Below are 26,460 nucleotides of genomic sequence, written 5' to 3'. Positions count from 1 at the left end.
ACGTCATAATCGCGGCGCGTCGGGAGGGTGGTAGTGCCTGGGCGGGCCCGGCGTGCACTGCGCGGCAGGGGCCAATGGTGCCTCAGGTCACAATCGCGAGGCGTGACGGGAGTTGTAGTCTTGGGACGGTCTGGCACTTCGCCGAGACCGCTGGGAGCAAAGGGGCGTTACAAGAAGTGCAGCGCGCACTCTATGGCTGTGGCTCCCGTTCCGCTGTGGGCGGTCTGCGTGCTGCGGGTGGCGCTGGCCACCGTCTACTTCCAAGAGGAATTTCTAGACGGAGGTGCAAAGGCGATGTCCGTGGTGGTGGGAAAGTAGGGGCGAAAGCTCCTCCATCCTTGGCTGCCCAGCGGATAGCCAGAGTCGCCATTGGCACCAGCCCATCGCCGCGGGGTCGGTGGTGGCGAAGCTTTGAAGCCTCGAGCCCCCCGCCCCCCCGCCCGCGCGCGCGCTCACACACACACACACACACACACACACACACACACCTCCATGATTCAAATGAACAGTCTCAGCTCTAACCGGTGTTGTTTCCCCCTACAGAGCGCTGGAGGAACCGCTGGGTGCAGTCCACCAATGACTCCCAATTTGGGCATTTTAGACTCTCGTCGGGGAAATTTTATGGTCATAAGGAAAAGGACAAAGGTTAGTGTAGGAATGGTGAGAAAATGGAGCTAAATGTCAAACACACACGCCTCACCTCCATAGCAACCTTCCGAGGTAGGTGTGGCACACCCATAACACCTCTTACAGCCGTTTCACGGGTGGGGAAGCTAAGGCTTGGATAGGGCCTGGCATTACTTTTTCTCTTTCCTTTCTTTACTTGCCCAAGGTCGCTCCATTGTATACCCACTAGTGGCAGAAGTTTGGAGACTCCAGGTCTTTGACCTGCAAAAGGAAAAAGATTAGGGGATACTTCTCATGTTTATTTCCACTTTAAGAAGGAGAAAAAAATCGACCTAAAAGTTACATGCTGTCAGGTGTATAGATCATAGGGGTATAGAAAGATGAGTGTTTACATTTGTACGCCCTGGATCAGATAGAGAATGTTTTCAGAGCCCCCGCCCCCTTGCACTGCCCATCCCCCAAGTCAGTAGCCTCCTAGTGCCAAGGATAACTTCTGTCTTCTTCTCATTTCTGATGTTCAAACGTGGACAAACTACACACTTGTTTTTTGCACGGCTGGTGAGATAAGAATGGCTTTTACATATTTTAATTGTTGGGGAAAAATCAAAAGGGGAATGGTATTTTATAATGTATAAAAATTACATAAAATTTAGTGAAACATATGAAATGTCAATATCCATAAGTAAAGTTTTAATGGAACACAGCCATGATCATTCATTGACTTAGGTTCTTTGGCCTTTTGCATGCTGTAAAGGCAGTAAGTTGGCACACAGACTGTATGACCCGCGAAGTCTAAAATACTTGATCTCTGGCTTGGCAGAAAAGATTGGCCAACCTCTGGTTCGGATGAAAAGTTTTCCTCTTTTCACCAGCCTTCCACTCCACCTCTGTCTTGACTCCGCTCCTCCGGTGTTGTCCTGTCGGCAGCTTCTGTTTTTCTTTTCTTTCTTTCTTTCTTTCTTTCTTTCTTTTTTTTTTTTAATTTTTTAACATTTATTTATTATTGAGAGACAGAGCATGAGCATGGGAGGGGCAGAGAGAGGAGGAGACACAGAATCTGAAGGAGGCTCCAGGCTCTGAGCTGTTAGCACAGAGCCTGATGTGGGGCTCGAACTCACAAACCCAGCGAGGTCATGACCTGAGCCGAAGTCAGACGCTTAACCAACTGAGCCACCCAGGCGCCCCAGCTTCTGGTTTTCTATTGCATATACATTGTGTTTTAAGTTACACGTGGACCGAAAGAGTTGGTCACGATTCAGCCCACGGGACAAAAATGGAGTGAAATTAACAGACTGTTTCATCAAAGTTGTCCAAGGATAGGGGTTTCCATTTGGGTTTTTCCGCACCACATTTTTTCCTCCTCCAATCTGGCATCCTGAGATGCTGTGTTTTGTTCACTCCAGCACACATTTAGTGAGAGCACATGGGCAAGGCACTGGGGATACCCATTAGTTTGGCCCCTTTCATTGTGATCTCCAAGGACCATCACACAGAAGCCATAGATGGAAAGATGAATAGAATTCAGTCAGACAGAAATGGGAAGAGGTGAGAGACGATGGGGGTGGCCGAGGAGGGTGGAGAGACGGAGAGGTGGTGAATCTTGGCCTTAGGAATTGCCTGGGTGGTAAAGGGGTAAAGGAGGGGAGATCCTATGAATTCTTTGAGAAAGGGAAGGGTGGGGGCGGGGAGAGAATGGAGGAGAAAGAAAGAGAGGAGTGTGGTATGGGCGGTCAGTCATGAGTTCAGGCTTGGACGTATCGACAGAAAATGTCAAGTGCATTTATGATGGATCTCTGCATAGGCAGGTTTGGGGGCAGGAATGTGGAGCAGGGAAGACTAGATGATAATAAGACTGGCTCTGTTTTCAATAGTGTAAGATAAGGATTTGGTACAGAGCCTAGTGGCTACTGAAAAGGTGGGGGGGGTGTTCATCTTGAACACCTAAACTTCTAAAATATGAGGTGATTCATGTGACAAAAGGGTGGTATCTTTATTAAAAAAAAAGGGGGGGGGCGCCTGGGTGGCTCAGTCGGTTGGGCAGCCGACTTCAGCTCAGGTCATGATCTCGCGGTCCGTGAGTTCGAGCCCTGCGTCAGGCTCTGTGCTGACAGCTCAGAGCCTGGAGCCTGTTTCGGATTCTGTGTCTCCCTCTCTCTGACCCTCCCCCATTCATGCTCTGTCTCTCTCTATCTCAAAAATAAATAAACGTTAAAAAAAAAAAAAAAAAAAGATGGCAACTGTGGGCCAGCTCATCCAGGGCAGGGAAGCACTTTTTTACAGTTCAGCACTCTGTTCTCCATCCACGGTCGTGTGTCCTAAGCAACTCTTTTTTTTTTTTTTAATTTTTTTTTTTAACGTGTATTTATTTTTGAGACAGAGACAGAGCATGAACGGGGGAGGGTCAGAGAGAGAGGGAGACACAGAATCTGAAACAGGCTCCAGGCTCTGAGCTGTCAGCACAGAGCCCGACGCGGGGCTCGAACTCACAGACCGTGAGATCATGACCTGAGCCGAAGTTGGACACTTAACCGACTGAGCCACCCAGGCACCCCCTAAGCAACTCTTTTAAGACAGGAATGAAAGAAAAGACGTAGGATGCTCTGGTTTTTAACGAAGTTGCCGCACAAGCTTTATTGTGTATTCCCACCCCTTGGAGGATAAATGGAAACAAAATTAACTCCTTATCCACGTAGACTGCACATTTGTCATCTACAGCTGAAATGTTTCAATTTAAGACACAACAGTGGTAATACTGAGCACAGAAACAACGGGGTGTGGAAATAGAAGGTTTCTGGCAGCAGAGAGACTGTTAGTGGTATGGCCATCCCATATTATTGTGAAGGTGTGTGTGGGGCCCTGGGCTGATGTGAGTGGTTATTCCTGGGGGCAGGGGGAAGGGCGACCATTTAATTCCCTGCAGCACTGAGCGTACGTGTCATTCCTAATCCTTCACGAGCCCTTTTTGTTTAAAGGTCTGCAAACCACGCAAAATGGCCGATTCTATGCCATCTCGGCACGTTTCAAACCGTTTAGCAACAAAGGGAAGACGCTGGTCGTTCAGTACACAGTGAAACACGAGCAAAAGATGGACTGTGGAGGGGGCTACGTTAAGATCTTCCCTGCAGATGTGGATCAGAAGAACCTGAATGGAAAATCTCAGTACTATATTATGTTTGGTGAGTTCAGATAGCACAAAACAACCATTTCTGATGACTTTGAACCCTTCCTTCCACTTGATAGAATTCCTCAGAGCAAGACTTGGCTTCAGTAGTAGTGTTGACTATATCCAACCAAAGGTTTTTAGTACCGTGAAACCTAATTAACATTATAAAAAGGCAACTGTACCATTCTACTGTACTTTTTTTTTAATTTTTTAATGTTTATTTATTTTGAGACAGAGAGAGGCAGAACATGAGCAGGGAAGGGGCAGAGAGAGAGGGAGACACAGAATGTGAAGCAGGCTCCAAGCTCTGAGCTGTCAGCACAGAGCCCGACGTGGGGCTCGAACCCACAAACCGTGAGATCATGACCTGAGCCGAAGTCGGACGCTTCACCGACTGAGCCACCCAGGCGCCCCTCTATTGTACTTCTGAGAGAGTTATTTATGCGATAGTAATGTAGTCCCAAGTATTTGAAATACGTCAGGAGTCAGCAGACTTTGGCCACGGGCCACGTCAGCCCACGGACTGTGTTTGTTACACCCCATGAGCTGAGAATGGGTTTTAATGTTTTTAATGATTAAAAAAATTAAAAGAAGGCTAATATTTTTGACACATGAAAATGGTAGGAAAGCCAAAAACATTTCCTGCCTAGCCCTTGCTGACCCCTGGAACACATTAAATATCTCCTGATACCAGGAGTAATTGATTAAAATTTGTGCTAGAATTGGCATGGGACCACATTGGGCCACAGGAACTGGACATAACTGAAGTGTGTGGGTTCAAAAAGTTTTCAGGATAAAGAGGATTCTGGGAAAATGGAATAGGAACGCACCAGGAATCCATCTCCCCACCTGGACAAAAATCAACAGAATATGATGTAACTATTTTGGAACTCTGAAGTCTGTGGAAGGATTGCTTCTTCCAGGGGAAGAATGAGAAGGTTAATTTTGGGCAATTTCAGCTCTTAGCACAGGAGACCTACCCATCCCCCATTTCAAGCCACACGGCAGACAGCTGTGCATGTGCTCCTGGAGCAGCCTATACACAGCTTGCCACAGCCAGGGTGGGCAAAAAGGACCCTGTCCTCCCAGTATCAGGGATCTGAACTCTGATCGCTGCTTCTGATCACAGAAGTGCAAACAAATGAACAGCAGAGTTTTGTGTGTTATTGAAGTTAAACTGGTGTAAATTCTAATTAGAGCATTATAACTTCAAGGTGTTAAATGTAACCCCCATGGTTCCTCCACAAAGGACATAGCTATAGAATATACACAAAAGGAAGTTAAAAAGGAATTTAAACATTTCCCTACAAAAACTCAAAACGAAAGAAGGGGCGCCTGGGTGGCTCAGTCAGTTAAGCATCCAACTTCAGCTCAGGTCATGATCTTATGATTTGTGAGTTCAAGCCCCGTATCGGGCTCTGTGCTGAAAGCTCAGAGCCCAGAGCCTGCTTCAGATTCTGTGTGTCCCCCTCTCTCTGATCCTCCCCCACTCATGCTCTTTCTCTCAAAAAAAAAAAAAAAAATTAAAAAAGTTTTTTTCAAAGAGGTTGAAAGTGAAAGGGTGGGAAAAGGTATTCCAGGCTCTCCCAAAAGAGAGCAGAGGTGGCCATACTAATATCAGGCAAAATAGACTTTGAATAAAAGGTTACAAGAGACAAGGGACATTATATATTAATAAAAAGGCCCAAAAAATGTAATAACTATAAACATTTACACGCCTAATGAACTTCAAAATATATGAAACAAAAACTTATAGAATTGAAGGGAGAAATAGGCATAATAAAGAGTACAGCAGAGATAAATGAAATCATGAATAGAAAGACAACAGAGGAAATCAATGAAATCCAAAGTTGGTTCTCCAAAAAGGTCAACAAAATTGACAAAACCTTTACCTAGATGGACAAAGAAAGAAGACTCAAATTACTAAAATCAGAAATGCGATGTTACTACCACTTCTGCAGAAATAAAAAGAATTATATAAGAGAGTGCTAAGAACAATTATACACCCAAAAATTGGATAACCTTGGTAAAACGGACAAATTCCTAGAAACACAAAACCTGCCAAGACTCAATCATGAAGAAATAGAAAATCTGAAGAGACTTATAAATAGTAAGGAGCTTGAAGCAGTAAACCAAAATCTCCCAATAAAGCAAAATCTTGAATCTGATGAACCTCTCACCAATTCTACCAAACATTTAAAGAAGGACTAACACCAATCCTTCTCAAACTTTTCAAAAAAAACATTGAAGAGGTGGGAACATGTACTTCCTAACTCATTCTATGAGGCTAGCATTATCCTGATACCAAAGCCAGACACTAAAAGAAAACTACAGACCAATATTCTTATAAACACTGATGCAAAAATCCTCAACAAAATACTAGCAAACAGAAGTCAGCAGCATATTAAAAGGATTATACACCATGACCAAGTGGCATTTCTTCCTTGTCTGCAAGGGTGATTTGAAATATGAAAATCAGTCAATAGTATATGCCGCATCAACAGAATGAAAGAAAAAAAGAAACACATGATCATCACAATTGATGCAGAAAAAGCATTCGACAAAATTCAATACCCTTTCATGATAAAACAGTTGACGAACTAGAAATAGCGGGAAACTACTTCAACATAATCAAAGCCATATATGAAAAACCCACAGCAAACATACTCAGTGGTGAACGACAAAGCTTTTCCTGTAAGATCAGGAACAAGGCAAGCATGCCCACTTTCACCACTTTTTTTTTTTAAGTTTGTTTATTTTGAGAGAAAGAAGGGGAGAGAGAGTGCCCAAGTGCAAGCAGGGGAGGGGCAGAGAGAGAAGGAGAGAGAATTCCAAGCAGGGGTTCGAACTCACAAATCATGAAATCATGACCTGAGCCGAAATCAAGAGTTGGATGCGCAACCAACTGAGCCACCCAGGTGCCCCCACTTTCACCACTTCTTTTCAACACACTACTGGAAGTTCCAGCCAGAGCAAACAAGCAAGAAAAATAAATAAAAGCCATCCAAATTGGAAAGAAAGAAGTAAAATTATCTGTTTGCAGATGATTTGATCTCATGTAGAGAAAACCATAGAGATTGCACAAAAAAACCTATTAGAATTAATGAATAAATTCAGCAAAGTAGCAGGATACAAAGTCAACACACAAAAAACAGTTACGTTCCTATATGTGAACAACGAACAATCTGAAAGGGAAGTTACAAAAATAATTCCATTTACAATAGCATCCAAAAGAGTAAAATACTTAGGAATTAAGCAAGGAGGTGAAAAATTCATACAATGATAACTACAAAATATTGCTGAAAGAAATTAAAGAAGATGTAAATAAATGGAAAGACATTCCATGTTCATGGAATGGAAGACTTAATAGTGTTAAAATGTTAACACTAGCCAAAGCATTCTACAGATTCTAAAAACAATACACAGATTCAATCCAATTCCTATTAAAATTCCAATGACTTTTTTTTTTTTGGCAGAAATGGAAAAACCCATTCTCACATTCATGTGGAATCTCAAGGGACCCTGAATAGCCAAAACAATCTCAAAAAAGAAGAACAAGACTAGAGGGCTCAAGTGTCCATCCGCAAGTGAATGGATATACAAATGTGGTATCCATATAACGGACTATCATTCAGCTTTATAAAGGAGGGAAATTTTGATACAGGCTGCAACATGGAAGAACGTTAAGGACATTATTCTAAGTGAAATAAGCCAGTCACAAAAAGACAAATACTATCCAATTCCACTTATTTTATTTTAGGTCCTTGGAGTAGTCAAAATTATAGAGCCAGAAGATAGAATGGTGGTTGCCAGGGGCTGAGACAGGGGAGAATGGGGAGTTAGTGTTTAATAAATATAGAGTTCCAGTTTTGTAAAATGAAGAGTCATGGGGATGGGCAGTGGGGATGGTTGCTCAACATGGCAAATGTATTTAATACCCCTGAAGGTACACTTAAAAATGACCCAGACAGTAAATCTTATGTATATTTTACCACAGTTAAAAAATTAGTGAAAAAAATCTTAAAAAAATTTTTTTTAATGTTTATTTATTTTTGAGAGAGAGAGAGAGAGAGAGAGAGACAGAAGGCAAGTGGGGGAGGGGCAGAGAGAGAGGGAGACACAGAATCGGAAGCAGGCTCCAGACTCTGAGCTGTCAGCACAGAGCCCAACGCGGGGCTCAAACCCACGAACCGTGAGATCATGACCTGAGCCAAAGTTGGACGCTTAGCCGGTTGACTGAGCCACCCAGGCACCCCCCAAAAATATTGGAAATGTAATTTCAAAATATCTGTCTGTAATTCAAGTTTGGGGAATCCTTTTTTAAAGTTCTTTCCTCTCGTGACCTGGATGTATTGCAGAAGTTTTTTCTGTCCTGGTTTTCCAGTGCTTATCTTTGAATTTATTGTGATCAGTATCAGCCTTCAGACACCTGTTACACTGTTCTCATGTTTGTATGTACAGCTGGTCACAGTGTTATAGAAGTAGAGAGAATAGATCTTGTATTATTTATTGAATCTGGATATGGTCCTGCCCTGTCTTGGAGGGCAAGGTGACTTCTCTAAGGCCACCACATTACATATATGCAAAGTTTCCACCAATTGCATAGTCCCTGACCCCTGCTCTCTTCTCCACCATGACTCCAATTTACTGTTGCATTTAAAATCTGGAACGAGGGGCGCCTGGGTGGCTCATTCGGTTGGGCGGCCGACTTCGGCTCAGGTCATGATCTCGCGGTCTGTGAGTTCGAGCCCCACGTCGGGCTCTGTGCTGACAGCTCGGGGCCTGAAGCCTGTTTCATATTCTGTGTCTCCCTCTCTCTGACCCTCCCCCATTCATGCTCTGTCTCTCTCTGTCTCAAAAATAAATAAACGTTAAAAAAAAATTTTTTTTTAAATAAAAAATAAAAAAATAAAATCTGGAACGAAGAACAAACATCTTTATTTTGATTAAAAAGGAAATTAAAATGTCCTCATTTAGGTTATTTTTATTTTCTTAAAACAGGATGCCAGCGATACAAATGCAGTCTTAAATTATGTTTAAAACCCTAGGAAACAGGTAACACAGCTTCCATTTTGCAAATAAAGAAACTGAGGCTCACGAAGATTAAACTTACTTGCCCCAAATCAGGTCAGCCTGGCTTTAGAGCCTATCTGTCTACTCCCATTTCTTCATAAAAATCCATTACATGCGTAAATATTTTATGATCGCTCTTAATGGAAAATGTCCAGATTTCCCAGGCATGCCCGGGCATGTTCTGAAGCCTAATTGAATATTTAAAGCATGTAGGTGCTTAGAAATCAGAAAATTCTGACCAACTTTGAAGGGAAAATTTCATATTTTAATCCTGAGGTGGTAGACTTTCATACAGATAGTTCACATACCATAGCTTTTGTTTTAAAAATTGAACTGGAATGTTTTCCAGTGATTAAAAAAAAAAAAAAGGAAATTACATAAACATTGTCCTCTGAGAACTCAGCTGGGAGGTAGACATGCTGTTCTTTGTGGGTCCCTCAGGATGCTACTTCTAAGTTCAATGTCATATCCACTCTGGCAAATTGATGATATCCTTTAATTATGTGCAGCCTGGATCTCTCTTGTTCTGGAGATTCATCACTGCAAGTTGTAGAAAAAAAAAAAATTGCCGTCATCTGCTTGTGTTTACACAGGGTTTGCCTCACAGAATCCCCAGGGGCGGGTGCAGCCCCGGGTCAATGCATGTGGTGGAATTTGATTCGAGACAGAAAGACACCCAGAGGGTCTAGTACATTCCGGAGGCTTAAGCTCAGTAAAGCAGCAGCAGGGTAATTCCAAACATCCTCAGAAGGTTGGGCAAATTTTCCAGATACCTCCTGCAAACCTTGTTTACTACATTCAGAAAGTCTTAGTCTGAATATGTGCCTGCGTGTTGTCTTGGGACACGCATGATGATAATAACAAATATTGAGCATTGCCATATTAAATGCTTTACACACCTGAGCCCATTTAATTGGCAAAGTAGCCTTGGAAGTCAAGATTAACATCCCCGTTTTAGAGAGCAGGACACGGGGGCGTGAGTAGCTGCGTAGCTGCAAATATGTCTCAGCACAGTGAAAGAGAGCGGAGATCAGAGCCAGCTAGTCCCTCACCTGGCACAGGCCACCTCTTAGAGCTTCAGACCAAGGACCCAAGTCTCAGGCAGCGTGCCAAGGATGCTTCCCAGACTGTTAAATCTTTTTCTTACTCACATGCTGCCTTACACTTGACTCCAAAGTAGTTGCAGTGAACTGAGAAGTCACCTGAACCAAGAAGGGTGCCGCTGTCCATTTCAGTATCTCCATGACAACGTCCGATTATTCCTGCACCTATAGACTTCTGGTGCCTCGTATATTATTTCACAGTGATTGGGGGTCCCCTGGGGTGATGCATCATAGAAAGAAATTGAGAGCAGCTAATATTTTTTTTGTAGGGCCCGATATTTGTGGATTTGATATCAAGAAAGTTCATGTTATATTACACTTCAAGAATCAGTATCACTCAAACAAGAAATCAATCAGGTGTAAGGTAAGTGCTTCTGTATTCAAATCTGTGATTGTGTTAACTCTTTTTTTTTTTAATGTTTATTAATTTTGAGAGAGAGAGAGAGAAGGGAAGGGGCAGAGAGGGAGGGAAAGAGAGAATCCAAAGCAGGATCCACACCGTCAGCAGAGCCCAACTCGGAGCTTGAACTCACGAACTGTGAGATCATACCCTGAGCTGAAATCAAGAGTCGGATGCTTAACGGACTGAGCCACCCAGCCACCTGTGTTAACTCTTAATGACAGCATACATTTAGAGAAAATCCTTTTGGTCTTAAAATGTTTAACTGAGGGGCGCCTGGGTGGCGCAGTCGGTTGAGCGTCCGACTTCAGCCAGGTCACGATCTCGCGGTCCGTGAGTTCGAGCCCCGCGTCGGGCTCTGGGCTGATGGCTCAGAGCCTGCAGCCTGCTTCCGGTTCTGTGTCTCCCTCTCTCTCTGCCCCTCCCCCGTTCATGCTCTGTCTCTCTCTGTCCCAAAAATAAATAAACGTTGAAAAAAAAATTAAAAAAAAAAAATTAAAAAAAAAAAATGTTTAACTGAGCCAGGTATGGATCTTAGCAAACACACCCCCATGCCCCAGGTTTCCAGTTTAGCAGTGTTATTAGAGACACTTGCCTACCCCCTTGGCTTGTTTTCTGACATTTGTACCCATCAGGAGGGCATACTCACTTTTCACTGTGAGCTGTGACATCGTATTATAATCTGCCTTATAAGGGTTACAATAGAATAGTCACATTTCAGCGGTATCCGTCCTCACTATGGAATAAAATATTCAGGCTGGGACGCAAGAAACATCCTGAAGAAATTAATCTTCAACATACCAAAACATTTACAAATGGGAATGTTTCTAAAGTGGAAGCACACTTTCTTACTTTTTATCACGGATCCTGTGAAAATAACACTGATGCCTTCATACCTCCACGGCCCAGCCCAGGGCTTCTCCAAAGAGGCAGTTTGCATCAGGTCCCTGGCTCCGGGCCTGCGGAAGGGAAGTACACTCCCCGATGCAACCCCTCTATTTGAATGTAGCCTCCAGGAAGCAGGGACCTGACTCCTGGGGCATCCCCAGTGCCCAGAGCTTCAACATGGGGAGCCTCCACAAGTCTGGGCAAATCTGGGCAGGAGGCCGGGGTGCATCTGGAGAGCACAGTGACTGCACAGAGGGGAAGTGTCCATAATCGCCACTTATTCAGTCCTGACCCAAGCAGGGGTGTGTTCGGTCTCTTCACAGAGCCCCAGTGAGTCTCCCGTTGGCAGCCTCGTTGCTCTCTTGGGGTCCCACCCGCCGACCTGGTGGCTGCAAAGGATCATCAGGTCCTCTTTATTTTTTTTTTTTAATTTTTTTTTCAACGTTTATTTATTTTTGGGACAGAGAGAGACAGAGCATGAACGGGGGAGGGGCAGAGAGAGAAGGAGACACAGAATCGGAAACAGGCTCCAGGCTCTGAGCCATCAGCCCAGAGCCTGACGCGGGGCTCGAACTCACAGACCGCGAGATCGTGACCTGGCTGAAGTCAGACGCTTAACCGACTGCGCCACCCAGGCGCCCCAGTCAGGTCCTCTTTAAATGGAGAGGCCTGACATCACTCCTGTGGGGGTGAGGGAGAGCTCGAAGGCCAACTGAGTGCACAGGTTTTACAACTGATTCCCGAGGAATTGTTCAGTTGCACATTGGATGTGTGGGAGAGCCCGGGGATGACACTACAGAGGCCATGAAGTCTGGCCTGGACTGTGCTGGGGAGGTCAGAGCATGACAAGCTCAGGACAGCAAACCTATGGGGCCCCGAGTGGCACCCGCAGATTGATGATGCCCTCAGACATGTGCTATTTCTGCACCTGCTAGAAAAAGAAAAGATGCTTCTGTTGAAGGAGCACTGACTCACAGCAGGTTGTCGGTGTTCCCAGTGAGGAGAAGCTTCGTCCAGTGGGGTTGGATTCATTCTGTAATGCTGTGAAAGAAAGGCTGAGAATCTCCCCTGCAGGCAGTGGTCAGCCCTCAGGGGTTTTCAAGGAGAGGGGCAGATCTGCCTGTTAGAGAAATACCTCAGATGTTCTGTGGGGCGGGGGCTGGAGGGACAGGGTGATCGATAGGCAGGGAGAAGGGTGAGACTGTGAGGCCAAGGCTTCAACGGGATACAGAGCATGGGACCGTTTTTGACAGATGATTCAGGGGTGGGACCCAGAGGACTTTGTGATGTTTGGAATTCGGCTACTGGGTATGTGGTCGATGAATCTCAGCAGCATTGCTGTTAATCAGGGGAAACAAAGACCAGTGAGGGGCCAGGCCACACTCGAGAGATGTGTTTGGAACCATTGGTTGTGGACTCCTGGCAGACATCCAGGTAGAGGTGTCCAGAAAGTTGTTGGAAACTCCGCTCTGTAGCTCAGGCCGATGGTTAGGATTAAAGATCCTGGTTTGGATCCATTGCATATGTGTGGGAGAGGATGTTATCCCTCGGGATGGCCAATGAACCCAAAGTCTAAAGTAGGAAAGGTGAGTGGAGACAAAGACAGGCAGAGATCAGGGAGGGAGCATTGGGAGAAGCCCGTACTCAGCTGTCACGGCGAGCTACAGAGGTTGAGAGGAACACGGAGCAGACAGAGCCATCGGCCGTGGTGTGGACAGCAGCCTATGTCCCTCAGAGCAGAGCAGAGGGGTACTGAAGAAGCTATTGCTTTTGGCTCTTAGCAGGGGGAGAATCCTCCTGATGGAGACTCTAAGATGCTGAGACAGTGGTTCCCAAACCTGAGCCCTGAACAGCATCAGCATCTTTGGAAGGTCTGTGCAGGAGACTGGAGGGTCCATTCAGGTGCTGATACAGCAGGTCAGGCTGACCCGGCGACAGACATTTCTAGGGCACGCCCCATGACAATGACCAGGCAGCCCCACCGCTGACAGGCAGGCACATCTTGGGCACCCCCGACCTCCCCAGACACCTGCCCATCCACCTCCCATCTGTCATTTATTGAATGCTTGCCGAATGCTTCCCTTGTGTCTGGTCTGGGGCTTTTTAAAAAAAAAAAAAATTTTTTTTTAACGTTTATTTATTTTTGAGACAGAGAGAGACAGAGCATGAATGGGGGAGGGGCAGAGAGAGAGGGAGACACAGAATCGGAAGCAGGCTCCAGGCTCCGAGCCATCAGCCCAGAGCCCGACACGGGGCTCGAACTCACGGACCGCGAGATCGTGACCTGGCTGAAGTCGGACTCTTAACCGACTGAGCCACCCAGGCGCCCCTGGTCTGGGGCTTTTAACTCTGACCAAGAGAGACACTAGGCCTGCCCTTGCTAGACAGCTCAGAGCATTAGAAAGGTCCCCCCTGTGTTGAAAAAATAGACTGGGCTTCATTTGGTATCTTTCAGAATACAGAACAGGAAATCGTTTTCCGCATAACTTTTCATAAACCGAACAGAGCAGTGGTGTTTGGGTTACACCAAGACCCTGTCATAACCACCTGTGGGATTCTAGGTGGGAAGCATTGTCTACACATAAGGGAACCAGCCACTCAAGAGAAGTCAGCTGGTAGTGCGGAAGTTTTCTACAAGGGAGCGATTTCTTCTGTGGGCCCCATTTTGTAGTCAAGTCAACCCCTGTCCCTAGAAACACTCTTCTTGCTGATTACAGCAAAGCTTTGACCAACAGCGACTTAAATCACATACGTAGACCTGCCCTGAAATGTCAAAGGTCTCATCGTTATCCTTTCTCCCCTTAAAACGTGCAGGTTGATGGATTTACACACCTCTATGCTCTGGTTTTAAGACCGGACCTCACTTACGAAGTGAAAATTGACGGTCAATCAATTGAATCCGGCGACATCGAGTATGACTGGAACTTAACGTCACTTAAGAAGATGGAGAAGTCCTCCGCAGAGTCCAAGGATTGGGACCAGGCAAAAGATGACAAATCCCAGGTGTGCATTTTCCACGAACATCTCCACAGAGTGTGCCAGTGGAGTTTGTAAGCACGCAGGTCCTGTGTGATGGCTGCATGGCTGGTAATCATGATGCCCACATGGTCACAACCAAAGTGCCCTCCCTGGAGCATTTGCCACTGAAACCGGCCACATAGCTTCACACTTCCAGGGATCGTGAAAGGGTCTTTACAAAATCTGCGATGAAAGTGAGCAAGTTTTTTTTTTTTTTAACCCATGTGGTTTTTTTTTTTTTTAAGGATATTGCATCAGCAATCTTTATAAAAGTGATTTTTTGTCTTTGCTATTCCGAATTTGAACATGAAGTATTTTTTGAGCATCGCGCTTGTGACTGACGACCAAGAATCAGTTAACGTAATGGGTCTGCATGAGTTTTCCTAGGGTTGCTTAACAAAGGACTGCAAAGTGGGTGGCTTAAAAATGACAGAAGTGTAGGGGGGCAGGGGGAGCCAGGGTGGCTCAGTGGGTTGAACATCCAACCTCAGTCCAGGTCACGATCTCACGGTTCGTGACTTCAAGCCCCACATTGGGCTCGCTGCTGTCAGCACAGAGCCTGCTTCTGATCCTCTGTCCCCCTCTCTCTGCCTCTCTCCCACTTGTGCTCTCAAAAATAAATAAAACGTTTGGGGCGCCTGGGTGGCGCAGTCGGTTAAGCATCCGACTTCAGCCAGGTCACGATCTCGCGGTCCGGGAGTTCGAGCCCCGCGTCAGGCTCTGGGCTGATGGCTCGGAGCCTGGAGCCTGTTTCCGATTCTGTGTCTCCCTCTCTCTGCTCCTCCCCCGTTCATGCTCTGTCTCTCTCTGTCCCAAAAATAAATAAACTTTGAAAAAAATTTAAAAATAAATAAATAAATAAATAAATAAATAAATAAATAAATAAAACGTTAAAGATCATGACAGAGGGGCGCCTGGGTGGCTCAGTTGGTTAAGTGTCCGACTTTGGCTCAGGTCATGATCTCATGGTTCTTGAGTTCGAGCCCCCACCTTGGGCTCTGTGCTGATAGCTCAGAGCCTGGAGCCCGCTTCGGATTCTGTGCCTCCTTCTCTCTCTCTCTCTCTCTCTCTCTCTCTCTCTCTCCAAAATAAATTAACATTAAAAAAAAAAGGACAAATGTATTCTCTCATGGTTCTTGAGGGCAGAAGGCAGAAATCCAGGATATCAGTAGGGTAACACTCCCTCTGAAGGATCTTGAGGACAATCCTTCCTTGTTTCTTCCAGCTTCCGTTGGTTCCAGGAGTTCCTTGGCTGGTAGACCTCAATCTCTGCCCCACCCCCCGCCCCCACATGGCCTCTTCTTCTTGTGTCTCTCCTATCTCTTATAAAGACGTTTGCCATTGGACTTAGGGCCCACCTGGATAATCCAGAAAGATGTGCCTCGAGATCCTTACCTTAATTACTTCTTCAAAGATCCTTTGTTCAATATAAGCTTGCATTCCCAGATTCCGAGATTTTGGACATGGACAAACCCTTACCCGGAACTACCACTCAGCCCACTACAAGCTACCTTCTGTTTTGTTTTGTTTTGTTTTGTGTTTAGTTTACATTTATTTATTGTCACAATGTTTTGTTTTGAGCATCAAACACTACTCCAAACCCATGAACCATTTGCCTTAAGACGGTTGTCTTTGCTGTACAGCAATTAATGTCTGTGTTTACGATTAATTTCTGGCAACTTAAACCTGCTCAGTGGCATTGCTGTCTGATAATCAAGTATGTCGTCATAGACAATGTAATCATTAAAGCAAAAGAGCAAAGTTTCTCCCTCCCTTACTGAACTACCTTAAAAACAGACCAAAAAAGTAGTTTTCACCTGCAAAGAGCACTTACTTTAAACAAGGTACAGAGGGGCCCTTGGGTGGCTCAGTCAGTTAAGCGTCCGACCTCGGCTCAGGTCATGATCTCATGGTTTGTGAGTTCGAGCCCTGCGTTGGGCTCTGTGCTGACAACTCAGGGCCTGGAGCCTGCTTCAGATTCTGTGTCTCCCTCTCTCTCTGTCCCTCCCCCACTTGTCCTCTGTCTCTCTCTCTCTCTCTCTCTCAAAAGTAAATAAACAGTAAAATTAAAAAACAAGCAAACAGAAAAACAAGGCGAAGAAACTGACCTTGCAGCCCTCTGGCTATGCAGGAGAGGACACAGGTCTTAGGATGAAAGTCCTGGCTGCCTCTGAGCTACAACGATGCGGGCTAGCAGTGTTGTGTGCCTTAGGGCTGAGCGTACTTGAGGTGGGTCCCTGGTGGAGCCTAATCACGCTCAGAAGCTGGCCTCCAAACTGGCTGTGTTTTGTCCATATGTTCAGTTCTGTGTGAACTCCTAAGCAAATTAGTTCATTATGGCATTATGATTTGACAGCCTGCAATTATAAGGAGCTGGCTACTCGGATTGCATTGTAACCATTTCCTGGTCCCAGCACAAGAGTGGCTCATCTGTTGCCAGTTGAGGTGGGAGCAAAAAAGCTGACTGGGAGCCACCAAGTCCTACGTGTCAGTCATTAAGAAATATTGCATATCATGAAAAAGCCCCAGTCTTTTTTTGTTTGTTACTTTTGAGAAAGAGTGCGTGTGAGCAGGGGAGGGGCAGAGAGAGAGGGAGACAGAGGATCCCAAGTGGGCTCTGTGTTGATAGTAGTGAGCCTGATGCGGGGCTCGAACCTACAAACTGTGAGATCATGACCTGAGCCAAAGTCAGACACTTAACCAACTGAGCCACCTAGGTGCCCCAGTCTAAGTGCAAAATGTTACAATTTTTCAGTTATTCTAAAAGAGAAAATGTCATTGTACACAACTTTTAAGTTTTTATGTGTTTTTTTAAAAGTTTACTTATATATTTTGAGAGACAGAGAACACAGGCAGGGGATGGGCAGAGAGAGAGGGAGAGAGAGGGAGAGAGAGGATCCCAAGTGGTCTCCGTGACGTCAGCACAGAGCCCAACTCGGGGCTCAAACCCACGAACCATTAAATCACGATCTGAGCTGAGATCAAGAGTCAGACGCTCAACCAACTAAGCCACCCAGATGCCCCTGTTTTTATATGTTTATCTGAATATTAATCCATAGCACCTTTTATTCATCCATTTATGTTTTTATAAAGTCTTTTTTAGTGTTTATTTATTTTTGAAAGAGAGAGACAGAGAGTGAGCAGGAGAGGGGCAGAGAGAAAGAGAGACACAGAATCCGGAATGGGCTCCAGGCTCTGAGCTGTCTCGGGGCTTGAACTCACGAACTGTGAGATCGTGACCTGAGCCAAAGTCGGACGCTTAACCCACTGAGCTACCCAGGCGCCCCGTTCTCATCCATTTATTTATTCAACAAATATTTGTTCAACACCTCCTGAGCCACATACAGACATAGAGACTCAGATATATGTGTATATATATGAGTGCATGTCTACATGTGTATATGTATATACAAGTGTGCATGTGTGTTAATGTGTATATATATATGTGTGTCCACATCTATTATACACACGGATTATACACGTGTGTGCATGTATTATATGCATGCATATGTGCATGTATGTGTATGCATATATTTATATGTGTATACTGTGACTGTTAATACACATATGTATATATTTTATATAATATATGTGTAAAGTCTAAATAACATAACTGCTTTTCTCCTGCTACCCAACAATCCCCAGGTAAATCCTGGAACATTTCTTGGTTGTCCAGCCTCTCTCTCTGGAACATTCCATGCACGACTGTGATGTAGAAGGACAGACCACCTAACCAGCAGTGACTGTGTGGCCCCTTCCCCCCAACATCACTTCTGTCCCAACATTTTTTTTTTAATTTTTTTTTTATTTATTTTTGAGACAGAGAGAGACAAAGCATGAACAGGGGAGGGCCAGAGAGAGGGAGACACAGAATCTGAAACAGGCTCCAGGCTCTAAGCTGTCAGCACAGAGCCCAACACGGGGCTCGAACTCACGGACAGTGAGATCATGACCTGAGTCGAAGTCGGATGCTCAACCGACTGAGCCACCCAGGCGCCCCTGTCCCAACATTTTTAAGTTTAGCCACTATGTTGAGTTTTCCAGACTGTTGTTCCTCACCAGTTTGGGAAGGGCGGTGTGATCATGCCAAGGCTTAGGGAGAAAATCCGGGCAGCGTGGGGCCTTGACATCCTCGGTGGGACTGAGAACCCTGAGCACTTGGCCCTTTGATCACCAAATTGATGGGCAAATTATGATTTGACAGCCTGCAATGGGCCCATGCATAATGGGCCCATGGGCCTGCTCCTGCCTCCGGGTAGCTAAGAATTTCTTTTCTCAAATCTGAGATTTGATTGTTTTTTTCCTTACACATGGTAAGGAGTGGGAGAAGCATTTTCTGGATGCCAGTGCCAGTAAGCCAAGCGACTGGAACAGCGAACTGGACGGGGACTGGCAGGCGCCGATGCTGCAGAAGCCTCCGTACCAGGTGGGTGGTGTCTTCTTCCTGCGATGCCCCAGGATGGCCCTCCCCCGCCTCCGCCTGCGTCCCTCCGGACCCGCACTTAGGTTCTGTTGTTGCAGGATGGCCTGAAACCAGAGGGTATAGACAAAGACGTTTGGCTCCATCAGAAGCTGAAAAACACCCATTATTTGACGGAGTACGACCTCTCAGAATTTGAGAACGTTGGTGCCATTGGACTGGAGCTTTGGCAGGTTACTTGGTTTTAAATTTGCTATCACGCGGGGGCGCCTGGGTGGCTCAGGAAGTTGAGCGTCCAACTCTTGATTTCAGCTCAGGTCATGATCCCGGGGTCGTGGGAGAGAGCCATGCGTCGGGCTCAGCCCCTGAGCATGGAGCCTATTTGGGATTCTCTCTCTCTCTCTCTCTCTCTCCCCCCCCTTCTGCCCCTCCCCCGCTGAAAGAAAGAAAGAAAGAAAGAAAGAAAGAAAGAAAGAAAATAAATAAATAAATTTGCTGCAGTTTGATAACTCTGAGCTTCAGCCTAAACTCCTGCATTCGCATAGCTGGTATTCCTTGAGCTCCTACTGTGTGCCTGGTATTCCTTGAGCTCCTACTGTGTACCTGGTACCCATACCTGGACTCAAGACGTAATTCAGCCATGAACAAAACAGACATCCTTTCTGCCCTCCTTTTTTTTTTTGCATTTCCCATCTGCCTCGCTGCCCCCTGGGGATTTGTCACTCCTCAGCCTGGAGTTGACCTGTGGGGCCCATCAGCTTTAGGACAAGACTGCAGATTCTGATGCTAGCAGAGTGTCCAGGGTGGAGCCTGAGATCCTGCCTCCCCAGCAAGCTCCCAGGTGGTGCTGACGCTGCGGGCTGACTTTGCACAGTCAAGTTCTCGGGCAGTGGTGGGCGAACATCACAAGCGCTCGAGTCCCTTGAGTGCTCTTCAGTCTCCATGCCCAGGCAGCACCCCAGACCGGTTAAGTCAGCATCCCTGGGGGGACACCGGGCATCAGGAGTTTCTAAGTTTGAGAACCAGTGCCTCGGAGGGAAGGGATGCTTCAGAAATGGGTTTAGGCACGTGCTACTGTTGAGATCCAATCACCGTTAGGGTCCTGAGCCACACACAATTGCTTCTTGGTGCAAAGTTGTTGTATTCGTCACATCAATAAGGAAGGCCTTATTTTCATCCACAGGTGAGATCAGGAACCATCTTCGATAACTTCCTGATCACAGACGATGAAGAGTATGCTGAGAATTTTGGCAAAGCCACTTGGGGGGAAACTAAGGTATGACACACAATGAACTTTTTGTTCATCATTCATTTATTTCTGTACTTGAGTCTAACATATAGGAAAGGGCTTGATGGGTTTTTATTAGTAAACATCCCACCCAGATCAAGGTACAGAATGTTACCAGGGTTCTGGGAACCTCCTCATACCCCCTCCCTGCCGGTAGCTGCCCCCAAAAGGAACCACTATCCCATTGCCGTACATTTGACCTCCTTTTGAAATTCATGTAAGTGGAGCCATCCAATAGTTACTCATTCAGGCAGTGCTGTGAGCTTCATATTATCGAATACAGCAGCAGCTCATTCTTACTGTGTGAATATTCTAGAAGGTATATATCCGTTCTCTGTTGATGCAGCTTTGGATTGCTTCCAGCTTGTGGCCTCACGAATAAAGCTGTTACCGTCATTCCCGTGTGTGTCTTTCAGTGGACACATGCCCAGGACAGGACAGCCTGGGTCACAAGGTCCCACACAGCCCAACAGTTTTCAATGTGTCATCCTCTTTTCCGTTTCCTTTTGCAGAGGTTGAGAGTTACAGTTTATGCCGCATCTTTGGCCACGCTTGGTATCATTGTCAGTTGTTGACAAGTCAAATTTACTGAAGCATAATATGCACACTGTAAGATTTATCCTTTTTTGGTGTGGAAGCCTATGACTTTTGATAAACGCATACAGTTGTGAAACCACCAACAAAGATCCAGATGTAGGGGGGCCTGGGTGGCTCAGTCGGTTAAGCCTTTGACCTCGGCTCACGTCACGATCTCATAGTGTGTGAGTTCGAGCCCCGCATCGGGCTCTGTGCTGACAGCTCAGAGCCTAGAGCCTGTTTCCGAGTCTGTGTCTCCCTCTCTCTCTGCCCCTCCCCCGCTCACGCTCTGTCTCTCTCTCTCTCTCTCTCTCAAAAAATAAATAAACATTAAAAAATTTTTTTTAAATGGGATGAACTGGGGGTGCCTGGGTGGCTCAGTCAGTTAAGCGTCCGACTTCAGCTCAGGTCATGATATAATGGTTTGTGGGTTCAAGCCCTGCATCAGGTTCTGTGCTGACAGCTCAGAGCCTGGAGCCTGCTTCAAATTCTATGTCTCCCTCTCTCTCTGCCCCTCCCCTACTCATGCTCTTTCTCTCAAAAATAAACATTAAAAAAGTAAAAAAAAAAAAAAAAAAAAAAAAAAAAAAAAGAACCAGATGTAGAACAGGATTATCATCCCCAAAAGTCTCCTTGGGCCCTTTGGAGCCAAACCCTCTCCCACCTCAGGCCTCCACTGACCTGGTATCTGCCCCTGCAGCCTCAACTTTTGAAAGTGTCATGTAAATGGAGTAACCTAGCATGTGGTCTTTTTGAGCCTGCTCCTCAAGCATAATGTGTCTGAGATTGAGCCATGTTTGGGGTATTAGTCAGTAATTGGTTTCTTCTTATTGCTGGGTAGTTTTATTTTTTTTAATTTTTATTATTTTTGTAATCTTTATTTATTTTTGAGAGACAGAGAGAGACAGAGCATGAGCGGAGGAGGGGCAGAGAGGAAGGGAGACACAGAATCTGAAGCAGGCTCCAGGCTCTGAGCTGTCAGCATAGAGCCCGATGTGGGGCTCAAACCCACAAACTGTGAGATCATGACCTGAGCCGAAGTCGGACGCTTAACCGACTGAGCCACCCAGGCGCCCCAGTAGTTTTATTTTTTTTAATTTTTCAATGTTTATTTATTTATTTTGAGAGAGAAAGGAAGTGGGGGAGGGGCAGAGAGAAGGGGCGAGAGAGAATCCCAAGCAGGCTCTGCACTGTCAGCGCAGAGCCCAACGCGGGGCTCTAATTCACGAACTGTGAGTTCATGACCGGAACCGAGATCAAGAGTCAGATGCTTAACCAACTGAGCCCCCACCAGGCACCCCATTGGTAGTTTTATCTGTTTACCAGTTGACAGACAATTGGGTGTTTCTAATTTTTGACATATGATCAAAGCTGTTATGAATATTTACTTAACAGTTTTTTCTGTGTGGATGCGGGCCTTCAGTTCTCTGGCGTAAATAGCCAGGAATAGGTGGGTCCTACAAGAGGGGTTTAACCCCAGAAGAACCTGCCAGGCTGTTCCTAGGGGGGCTGTGCTGTGTCTCGTCCTCAACCAGCACGGGGATTGTGGGTTTCTCTAGGCGTGTGGGGGTATTTCCAGTTTTAGTTTTCTTACCCTGGTAACAAATGGAGGTTGGCCCTGTTTTATGGCTTTTGTGGCCCTTTGGATATCCTTTTTTGTGAACCGCTTGCATTTGATTTATTGCTTCAGTTGAAGCAAGTGTAGTTGGCGTACAATATTATATTGGTTGCAGGTGTACAACATAGTGATTCAACATTTATGTACGTTAAGAAATGTTCACCATGATAAGTCTAGCTACACCTGTCACCGTACAAAGTTATTACAGTATTATTGACTATATCGTCTATGCTGCACATGACATCCCCATGACTTATTTATATTTTGTAACTGGAAGTTTGTACTTTTTGACCCCCTTCACTCATTTTGTGCACCCTCTTTCACTCCCCACCCCCCACCGTGTCTGATAAGCACCAACCTGTTCTCTGTATCTATGAGCTTGGTTTTTTTTTATTTTTTTATTCCACATATAAGTGAGATCATATGGTATTTGTCTTTCTTCATCTTACTTATTTCACTTAACATAATGCCTTCAAGGTCCATCCGTGTTGCTGCAGATGGCAAGATTTCATTCTCTTTTATGGCTAAGTAATATTCCACTGTGTGTGTGTGCGTGTGTGTGTGTGTGTGTGTGTGTCACATTTTCTTTATCCATTCATTGGTTGGTGGGCAGTTGGGTTGCTCTTAGTCTTGGCTATTGTAGATAATGCTGGAATAAACATGGGGGTGCAGATATCCTTTTGAGATGTTTTCATTTTCTTCAGAGAAATACCCAGAAGTGGAATTATTGGATTATATGGTATTACTATTTTTAATTTGGGGGGAACCATCATACTGTTTTCTGTAGTGATTGCCCCAATTTACATTCCCACCAATAGTGTATGAGGGATCCCTTTTCGCCACATCCTTGGCCAGCGCTTTTTATCTAGTGTTTTGTTTTTTTTTTTTAATATATATAATAGCCATTCTAACAGGTGTGAGGTGATATCTCATTGTGGTTTTAATTTGTATTTTCCTGATAAGTGATAATGAGCATTTTTTTATGTTGGCCTGTTGGTCTGTGGGCCATCTGGATGTCTTCTTTGGAAAATGTCCATTCAGATCCTCTGCCCGTTTTTTCCATCAGATTTTTTTTTTTTTTTTTTTTTTTGCTATTAAGGTGTATAAGTTCTTTATATATTTTGGATATGAACCTCTCATTAGATATGATTTGCAAATATTTCCTCCCATTGAACAGGTTGCCTTTTCATTTTGTTGACGGTGAGGGAGCCATTTCTTCTTGAATCTGATTTCTCCCGTAAAGCTTTACCAAAACTCTTTTTCAGTAATGACTACGGGAACCTTCTTGATGTTGTCTGCACTGCTAACCCTTGTGTTGATCACATGAGCCTGGATTTTTTTCACTTAGGTTCCGAGGACTCCTTTCACTACCCATTCACTGCTCAGCTGATTGAAGGACAGGGGCCCAGGTACTCTGGGAAGAGAAGGAAGCGGATTGGTGTATTTGTGTCCTGTGGCCACTGTTAACAGATTACCACAAATTGGCTGGCTTAACACAACACAGATTCATCATCTCACAGGTCTGGATGCCCGAAGTCCAAAGTCACTATCAGTGGACTGAAATCAAGGCCTCCGCAGGGCTGAGCAGCCCTCCAAGGGCTCTGCGGGAGCATCCTTCCTTCGCCTCTTGCAGCCTCCGGTGGCCCCTAGTGTCCCTTGGTTTGTGGCCATGTGGCTCTGCTTCTGCCTCTGTCTTCACGTGGTCTTCTCTTCTGTGTATGTGTCAAATCTCTCCCTGTCTCCTATGAGGACATTAGTGATGGATTTTAGCATCCATTTGATGACCCAGGATAATCTTCCTATCTCAACATGCTTAACTTAATCATATTTGCAAAGACCCTTTTCCCACAGAAGGTCCCATTTACAGGATCCGGGATTAAGGCCTGGCATCCTTGGGGGCTCTTCTAAGCTGCCCCCAGGCGGTGTGGAGGCTTGTAGAAGGCAAGGGCAGGCTGAAGGTGGATCTCCAGTCCACTCCCTGGAAACACAACCCCCAGCGGCTAATGTCTCATGTGTCTGTTTCTTTCTCCAAGGGCCCAGAAAGGGAGATGGATGCCATACAGGCCAAGGAGGAAGTGAAGAAGGCCCGTGAGGAAGATGAGGAGGAGCTGCTGATGGGCAGGTTTGGTGGGCACGACAAAGGTTTCCAGAGATTTCACAGGAGGGACGAATTCTAGTCATTCCCACCCCAGATAAAGACGATGGGTAAAACCTTGCTTCTACTTTAATCTACATTTAAAAGTGCAAACATCAACATATGTGGTAATCTGTCCAATTTTCTTTGAAAATGTTCCTATGCTTCTCAGTGGGGTCGGCCTGGTTTTCCCTGGGGCTCCCTCCCTGCTGTGCACAGAGATTTTTCTCCACAAATCTGAGTGCTAGAAGCTACAGGCCAGTGACAGTCTGGCCCAAATCATGATGCTCTTCTCTTAGCCCCCAAAATGTTTTATAAATAGAAGTTGGTAGGGGCATCCGGGTGGCTCAGTCAGTTGGGCGGCCGACTACAGCTCAGGTCATGATCTCGCGGTGTGTGAGTTTAAGCACCACATCGGGCTCTGTGCTGACAGCTCGGAGCCTGTAGCCTGCTTCAGATTCTGTGTCTCCCTCTCTCTGCCCCTTCCCTGTTTCCTCTCTGTCTCTCTCTCTCGAAAATAATAAACATTTTAAAAAAAAGTTGGTAAAACTGATTTTGAAAAAGGAGAACTGATGCCCTTTTTTTCTTCAGGCTGTAAATTACCAATAGTATATGCTAACCTTTTCCAATACAAAATCTTTTTTTAAATTTATTTTTGAGAGAGACAGAGAGTGCGAGTGGGGGAGGGGCAGACACAGAATCTGAAACAGGCTCCAGGCTCTGAGCTGTCAGCACAGAGTTCGAGCCCCCGACACGGGGCTTGAACTCATGAACCGTGAGATCATGACCTGAGCTGAAGTGAGATGCCCAACCCACTGAGCCACCCAGGCGCCCGTCACCGCCCCCCCCCCCGCCCCCAATATGAAATCTTGATACACCATCATTAGTGTGGAAGCGTTTTGCAGGCTATTCTGGAGAACCCAGGTCTTGTGCACACACTTCTGATGTGCTGTAAAGATGCTCCTGCTTCTTTTCCGTCACTCTGTGACCCACTGCTGTGGCCTTTTATTCTCTGTAGGACAGAGGAATGAAATTCATTTTCTCGAGTGAAAATAATAATTACTTCTCAGTTCAATTTTTTCCCTTTAATCAAATAATTTGCTTTTTAATATTTTCTCTTTTTAAAAAAAAAATTTTTTTTTAAATGTTTGTTTATTTTTGAGACAGAGAGAGACAGAGCATGAACGGGGGAGGGGCAGAGAGAGAGGGAGACACAGAATCGGAAGCAGGCTCCAGGCTCCGAGCCATCAGCCCAGAGCCCGACGCGGGGCTCGAACTCACGGACCGTGAGATTGTGACCTGAGCTGAAGTCGGAGGCTTAACCGACTGAGCCACCCAGGCGCCCCTATTTTCTCTTTTTAAAACATTTTTTGATGTTTATTTTTGAGAGAGAGACAGAGACAGAGACAGAGTGCAAGCAGAGGAGGGGCAGAGAGAGGGGGAGACACAGAATCCCAAACAGGCTCCAGGCTCCGAGCGCTCAGCAGAGAGCCCAACGCGGGGCTCGAACTCACAAACTGGGAGATCATGACCTAATCTGAAGTCGGACACTTAACCAGCTGAGCAACCCAGGTGCACCTTTAATATTTTAAATTTTTTTTTCAACGTTTTTTATTTATTTTTGGGACAGAGAGAGACAGAGCATGAACGGGGGAGGGGCAGAGAGAGAGGGAGACACAGAATTGGAAACAGGCTCCAGGCTCCGAGCCATCAGCCCAGAGCCTGACGCGGGGCTCGAACTCACGGACCGCGAGATCGTGACCTGGCTGAAGTAGGACGCTTAACCGACTGCGCCACCCAGGCGCCCCGCACCTTTAATATTTTAATTAAAAAACTAAAAAAAAAAATTTTAAGTAGACTCCACACCCAATATGGGGCTTGAACTCACAACTCCAAGGTCAAGAGCCAAATGCTCTACTAACTGAGCCAGCCAGGCGCCCCAAATAACTTGCTTTTTTAAAGTCCTACATAAGCAGTCTTCTGCTTTGAAGACACCCGTTTTTCACACAGAAATTTGTGTTGGAAGTGATAAAATTTAGGACATGAGGAATTTGGAATCCGGTGATATTACAAATAAGCTGCATACATTAGAAATTATATGTGGCATGTTGCCGGGTGATCAATGTGAAAAGTCTGCCGAGGAAGTGAAATT

The 26,460-nt window shown here is 45.6% G+C and overlaps 1 protein-coding gene across 1 annotated transcript; it reads left to right on the top strand.

The window, feature by feature from the left end:
* The first annotated feature begins 192 nt into the window (after positions 1 to 192).
* On the top strand, positions 193 to 24,417 carry CALR3 (calreticulin 3). Its single transcript, XM_047097438.1, has 9 exons — positions 193 to 283; positions 544 to 645; positions 3,600 to 3,803; positions 10,236 to 10,330; positions 14,069 to 14,257; positions 18,591 to 18,698; positions 18,794 to 18,925; positions 19,876 to 19,968; positions 24,208 to 24,417. The coding sequence occupies exons 1-9, from the start codon at positions 193 to 195 to the stop codon at positions 24,349 to 24,351; spliced, it is 1,158 nt and encodes a 385-aa protein (XP_046953394.1). The 3' UTR covers positions 24,352 to 24,417.
* Positions 24,418 to 26,460: the final 2,043 nt, after the last annotated feature.

This window comes from Lynx rufus, unplaced genomic scaffold, assembly GCF_022079265.1.
Source record: "Lynx rufus isolate CCGP_SWC_20201006 ecotype Redwood Valley unplaced genomic scaffold, mLynRuf1.p SCAF_4, whole genome shotgun sequence".
In the NCBI taxonomy this organism is placed as follows: domain Eukaryota; kingdom Metazoa; phylum Chordata; class Mammalia; order Carnivora; family Felidae; genus Lynx; species Lynx rufus.
The sequence above is the reverse complement of the archived record's forward strand: the minus strand, read 5'-3'. Positions and strand labels throughout refer to the sequence as shown.

Coding starts and splice junctions, on each gene's coding strand:
- CALR3 (XM_047097438.1), top strand. CDS start 193: ATGGCTGTGGCTCCCGTTCCGCTGTGGGCGGTCTGCGTGCTGCGGGTG. Junction 3,804..10,235: donor TCAGTACTATATTATGTTTG/GTGAGTTCAGAT, acceptor TTTTTTTTGTAG/GGCCCGATATTTGTGGATTT. Junction 14,258..18,590: donor CAAAAGATGACAAATCCCAG/GTGTGCATTTTC, acceptor ACACATGGTAAG/GAGTGGGAGAAGCATTTTCT.